The following is a 7,126-nucleotide window of genomic DNA, read 5'->3' as shown; positions in this document are numbered from 1 at the left end:
TATCCCACATCGATAGTAAGAGCAAACTTAATGCTATAGCTTCTACTATAAATATGAGTCTTAGGGCTTGTAGCAAGATGTACCAAATATGTATAGCAAAACACACAAATTGTGTAGCTATTACACATAAAATTTTCTTTTTCTCTCAACCGCAACAAGGTCTTTCCGTTTCGGTTACCTTTCATGCAAGTGTTCAAGTCCGGCAGTACGCTGTGTCGGATCGGTGTATCCTGAAAATAGACGAAGAATCTGTTTAAGGGAATTGTGTCAAACACAATCCCGGTTCAACCTTCAAATCGTTAGATCGTTCTATCTTTTCGTTCTTATTATGATTATTTATTATACATATTTCTTATCTGATTATTGTTAAAATAATAACATGGTAGGTGGATTTGGAAGTAGTCAACAAGTATATACAACATGTATATTGTGGTTATATTATTACATGGAAGTCTTTTGGTTGGTGCCTACAATTTGTAGTAGGCAAATTTGACTAGGTAAACCTCATTACACAATCACCTACCACATTTTTAGTAGTATAAATATGAGCCTTAACCATGCTCATTTCTCATCCCAAAACACATTCTTCTTCTTATATTCTAAGAGTGTAATAGAGAGTTTGAGTTTAGTCTCCTAATTACAAGAGATATAAGGATTAGTAATTAGAGAAGTTGTAATTCCTATTATTCTTATTAGTGAAACGTTTCTTTCCTAGACCGTGGTTTTTACCCTATTGGGGTTTTCCACGTTAAATCTCGGTGTCTCTTTATTGTCGCTATTTCATTTATTACTAGCGGTTTGCTATAATTCGGTGTCGCTTTTCTCAACAATTATTATGTTTGTGATAATATGTATAATTGTTTCAGTTTCGTATACCTATTTCCTACCAGGAATAGTTTGTGAGTGTTTGTAGGCAAGTTATTTACCAAAAGCCGAAAGTTGGAAGATATGAAGTGCGAAAAGTCAAAGATGTTCCCGATCCGGCTAAATAATCGGTGGTTGTACCTCTAGCCGCCGGCTGATTTGCTAACAAAGAGTTTACATATTCACAAAAGAGCCGCCGACATAATTGGAGAATAGCCTTCGTCACTTAGTCACCAGCTATATATCAAAAGTTGGCAATCTAGCTTTGAAGAAGAGCTATGGGTTATAAGCCAAGCTGGCAGTTATAAGATGAAGGTCTAAGAACCTTCAAGAAGGCTATTTAATATAGACGGCATCTATCCCTGAAGAATAGTTGTTGGTTGTATGCACAGCTGTCGGTCAAAAGCTTATACCATTTTTTTTTTTTTTTTTAACTATAAATAAAGGGCTTATATACTCTCAATTTTACTTTTAAGTGCTTAAGTTTAATTTATTAACCCGCGTTTGAATTCAAGGGTTTAACACTAACACTTAACTTTATCCGCAATTAATTTAAGGTTTTACTTATTCAATTTCCATCTCTCTTTTTTCTTTTTAAGTATTGTTATTCTGAGGAATATTCAAATGAGACCAATTTTTAAGTTGAGATTCAAGGAACCAATCAGATTGCGACACGTGGCGCGATAATCACATGTGATTGGAAAAAAAAATTCAAAAATTTTTTTTTTTTCTAAAAAAATAAAATTTCAAATTTTTTTTTTCAAATTTTTTTTTTCAATCACGTGTGATTAAATTTGACATGCAGTAAATCACATGTGATTGTGCATGCCAATCACATGTGATTGTAAAACCCAATCACATGTGATTATCGCATGTCAAATCCAATCACATGTGATTGAAAAAAAAATTCAGTAAAATGACGAATAATGACGAATTTCACTAAATTTGTGCTAAAACTTTCAAACACCTAGTTTTTGATCAAAACTTGATCAAATCACCGGATTAAAGTCTAAAATTTTGAAGATACGATCACGAAACGCTAACAAACTTGATCAAATCACCGAATTAAAGTATGTTTCCGGTTGAAATTTTTTTAAAAAAATTATAATTTTTTTAATCACATGTGATTGGATTTGATATGCAAAATCACATGTGATTGAGTTTCACAATCACATGTGATTGGGTTTTACAATCACATGTGATTGAATTTGACATGCTAAATTTTTAAAAAAAATTTCATAAAAAAAAAATTCGAATTTTTTTTTTAAATTTTAAAAAAAAATTAAAAAAAAAATTTTAATTTTTTTTTCCAATCACATGTGATTGTCGCGCTCTGATTGGTCCATTGAATTTCAAGCAAATTGGTTTCAAGGGAATACAACTCTATTATTATTTACTTATTGCTTTCCTTAACTCAATTATGGGCTAAGTTGTTTAGTATTCGCTTAGTAATAACATGAAACATAGTTATGATTAAAATTACTTAAAGAGTTTGACACTTCTATGATTTAGAATTCTTATGTCCAATTTAAGATTCATTATTAATCTTGAGGGTTGTGATTGAATTGTATGTATAGGGCAAGGGTAGGATTGATGAGCCTAGTTAATTCGACTATATTCCTCCACTAGTATTTCTATATGTAAACCTAGATATCAAGATAATTATTGGATGCGAGTAAGCTTACAATAATGACCCTATTAGTAGACAACTAAATCCATAAACCTTGATGAATGATGCAATCTTGTGTACTTATCGGTATACTAGATTAACAATTCGAAGAGCCTAGTTGAGGTACCCTATTAGGACACGTTTATCTCTTAACCTTGGTATTATTAGTAATTCACTACTTGGTCTGAATTAGTTGAATACGTAATTGAACTAAAGTACAAGTTGCCAAAACCAAATCTATCATCATAAAGATTAATCTTAAGCTACATAAATTGTGAAAGTCTAAGTGATTACTCTGTTTTTTTATGTAATTTATTCCTGCTATTTACTTTATGCGTAATTTATTTTACTTAGTTTAAATAAAAACCTTAATCTTAGTCTAAGTATCACGAACATCCTTAAACGCCTATCTTTCCGTAGACAAAATCCGTACTTACTATTGTTTGTCATTGCATTTTTTTTTTTTTTTAACGGCCAAAATAATATATAACCAAACAACGCTCCTCAGCAAGACGCTAAAGGAGAAATTACAAAGGAAAAGACAACCATGTGTTCCAATTAGAAACAACATGGCCTCTATTCTTAAGCCAACGAAAAGAAAATAATCTAGTAACATCAAAAAGACTATTTCTACTAATATGCTCATTAAAAACTATACCGTTTCTAAATCTCCAAATGACCCATAGAAGAGTAGCCGTAACCGCAACGATCTTATGTTTAGAACTTGAAGTCGAACTCAAGCTCTCGATCCAACTATCTACTTCGATCCACGAATAGAAAATGGGCATATTACAGTCCAACCAAACTCGAATTTTATGCCATAACTCCGAAGCTAAGCTGCAGCCGAAGAACAAATGAGACCTCATCTCTATACCATTATTGCAAACGGGACAGACGATCGAGCTTAATTCGAGACCTTTCGCGGATAGATTCCAACGTAAAGGTAACGAGTCAATACGAAATCGCCATAAGAAAATGTTAACCTTTCGTGGTATGAACTTGTACCAAACTGTCGGGATGTTTGTGGAAGAAAGCAAAACCGAATCCATGGCCTTTCTCGCAATATTAACAGAAAAAAGGCCATCCGAACTGATGTCGAAACGCCACGAATCATCTCGGTCAAAAAGAGAAATGTTTTGAATTTCGTTCCGTACACCATCTAGCCGGGATGAGTTACGACTGCCGATGTTCTCTCTAGCCCAAACCCATTGCCACGACCCATTAACCAACTTATTAGCAACAACATCATTCTGGTTCGTATCGAGATGAAACAACCTATTATAACGTGTAGCGAGACTCGTGCTCCCGGTCCATAAATCGTGACAGAATCTCACTTTTTGACCATTTCCAACTTCCAAACGAATGTAGTTTGCAGGTAACAAATTAGCTGAAATAACTTTAGAGCAAGTATCCACAATGTTCGACCAAGTACCATTAACAGTCGTTCGCTCAAAAACATCTCCATGAATGGCCTTAACGATTGAAACCCAAAAATCATCCGGTTTAAACAAATATCGCCAACGCCACTTCAAGATTAACGCAAGATTAAATGCTTTTAAACTTCCTACATTTAACCCTCCATTAGCAAAAGAAGATAAAATTGTATTCCATTTCACCCATGCCATTTTATTTGTTGAGTTATTACTGCCCCAAAAAAATCTTGAGCGTATCGATTCGAGCCGTTTGAAAATCATTTCCGGGCATTTAAAAACGGACATAAAGTAAATCCCGAGGCTTCCCATGACCGATTTTAAGAGCGTAAGTCTACCACCCACCGAAATCAAAGTAGCCTTCCAAGTGGATAGTTTTGAGCGGAATTTCTCAACCAATGAGTCCCATTTAGCCACTAACTTCATGTTATTACCTATAGGAATACCCAAATAATTAGTGGGAAAAGAGCCCGTTCGGCAGCCTGCAATACTCGCAAAAGCGTTAACGTCGCCATCAACGACACCAACACCGAAAATGTGAGATTTAGAAATATTAATCCTTAAACCCGAAACTAAGTAAAATACCTTGAGAATACAAAGTATGTGATTAAGTTCACGACTACCCCATTCAGAGAAAATAATGACGTCGTCTGCGTATAAGAAGTGTGATAAACGGACATCACTAGAACCCACTCTAATACCACGAATATAATTAACCTCCATGGCCCGATGAAGAGCTAGATGTAAGCCTTCCATAACGATGATGAAAAGAAACGGGCTAAGAGGATCACCTTGCCTTAAACCTCTTTTAATCGGGAATTCACAAGTCGGAGAACCATTAACAAGCACGGACGTTCTAGCCGTATTCAAACAACCGATGATCCAACCGCACCAAGTAGGACCGAAACCTAAAGAAGAGAGCATGAACATGAGATAATCCCAGTTCACATAATCGTACGCCTTTTCGAAGTCAACTTTAAGGAGTAACATCTTTCTATTCGATTTTTTATACCAAGACATAATCTCACTTAGCATTAACGGACCGTCAAGAATCTGACGACCCGCTATGAACGCCGATTGAACTGGGCTAATTATCTTATCGATCACGTGTGCAAGGCGATTAGAGAGGAGTTTCGTTACAATTTTATAAAAGAAGCCGACAAGTGAGATCGGTCGAAAATCATTGAAAGTAATCGGGTTGCACACTTTCGGAATTAAAGAGAAAAAGGCGGAATTCGCCCCCGATGGCATAATCGATGTCAAGAAAAACTCACGGATGCCTTGAAAAATATCATGATTCAAGATGTCCCAAAAATGTTTGATGAACCGAAACGAAAACTCATCTGGTCCTGGGGCTTTAGAACTACCACAATCCCAGACTGCACGTTTGATTTCCTCATCATCAAAGGATTGTTCTAAAAAATTAACGTCTTCGGGGGTGAGAATATAATGTGGTTGAGTCGAGTTGAAAACAGCCTCGGAACCACACGAGCCAAATTTCTGTTTAAAAAAGTCATGAAACAAATTCTTAATCGACGATGGGTCTGCAATCCAGTTGCCGTCCACCATTAAACCCTGAATGTGTTATTGACGATGTTTTAACTTTAGCATCCGATGAAAAAACTTGGAGTTTTCGTCTCCCTCAAAATCCCATTTAATATTTGCTTTCTGGAGAGAATCGAGGGAAACAAAATGGGAAATATCAACTTTTTCTTTAAACAGACAATTCCTTAGTTCCACAGAATCAGAACTAGCACTACCAGCATCAATGGTAACATCAAGGGCCTGAATTTGATTCGAAATAACCTTAAGACGAGTAGCTTCGGAGGATCTAGAAGAAATAATCCATGCCTTTAACTTTTGTTTCAACATCCTCATCTTAGAAACAACATTAAGATTCGAAACAGATGATAAATCAGCCCATGCGTTCTTAACGACATCATCAAAGTCACGCCTTTCGAACCATGAATCAAACACTTTAAAATAAGTCGGACCAAAATCAACTTTATCTTGCATTAACGAAATGGGAGAATGATCGGATAAGCCGCGAGCCATGACTTCACCTTTTAGATCGGCTACACCTTCAAGAACATTATTAGTAATAAGAAATATGTCAAGTTTACTAAACTGAGTACCTGATTTATTTCTCCAAGTGAATTGAAGACCACCTAGAGGAACTTCATAGAGAGCATTTGAATCAATAAAATGATTAAAAGCACTTGCATCTAAAGGACAGAAAACGGTATCATTTCGTTCCGCTTCATATCGAACCGCGTTCCAATCACCGAAAAAAAGTACTCCCCAACATTCGAAGACATAAAATCCGTTAACTTGTTCCACAAAAGAATTTTATCATTTAAATATTGTGGGGCGTAGACATTCACCATAAACACTTCGATGTTTTCTCGAATCCAGAAACCCTTAACAATGACAAAATGATCATCGCTCCATATGGCACTTCTAACGAATGCACTAGGATCCCATAAGGAGATAATACCACCTGAGAAACCACGAGCCAAACTTAACGCAAAATCAAAATTATGATTGCCCCAAATAGAACGTAAACGAGCAATTCGAAGCCGAGTCATCTTTGATTCTTGAAGCCCGAGGAATTGAAAATTAAAAGAAGAACATAACTCGCGTAACCAATTCCTTTTATGGAATAGTTTCGGCCCGCAACTATTAACAGAAATAACCTTCATTGAAAACTAGTATGAACACGATCCACAACTAAACCACATCTTTTTAAATTATATCCAAGCATATCTCCTACCTCAGCTAGATCGTCAAACTCATTATTTATCTCACTACCATAAATCTGTTGATTCAAACAGTCAACAGATGTTCCGGACTCAACATTATTTTGACACTCATCATGCAGGGTAGTAAATCCAGGAGGGCAAGTATAACTAAAACTATTACACCGAATATGTTTAGTAGCAACAGGATGCTGTGAATCTGATTGCGTGCCATCACCATCATTATTATCCGAAACATTATCGACAGATTGTTCTCTAATGTTGACCCCAGCGAATTCTTGAAATGGGTCAGAATTATGTATCGAATCTGAATCTGAATTGACACTAAACAAGTCCTCTTTTTCTGTTTCAACCGAATTCTCATTTGAAACGTCTAACGTTGTATCAATGTTGAACGTCCACGT

General features: G+C 35.7%; 1 protein-coding gene across 1 annotated transcript; it reads right to left on the bottom strand.

Moving 5' to 3' along the window:
• Positions 1-5,547: 5,547 nt before the first annotated feature.
• On the bottom strand, positions 5,548-6,551 carry LOC139848903 (uncharacterized). The gene is made up of 2 exons (XM_071838584.1): positions 6,383-6,551; positions 5,548-6,293 (listed from the first exon to the last, which is right to left on the bottom strand). The coding sequence occupies exons 1-2, from the start codon at positions 6,549-6,551 to the stop codon at positions 5,548-5,550; spliced, it is 915 nt and encodes a 304-aa protein (XP_071694685.1).
• Between the last annotated feature and the right edge of the window lie 575 nt (positions 6,552-7,126).

Source organism: Rutidosis leptorrhynchoides, chromosome 5, assembly GCF_046630445.1.
Source record: "Rutidosis leptorrhynchoides isolate AG116_Rl617_1_P2 chromosome 5, CSIRO_AGI_Rlap_v1, whole genome shotgun sequence".
Lineage (NCBI taxonomy): Eukaryota > Viridiplantae > Streptophyta > Magnoliopsida > Asterales > Asteraceae > Rutidosis > Rutidosis leptorrhynchoides.
This window is presented reverse-complemented; position numbering and strand designations above follow the sequence as displayed.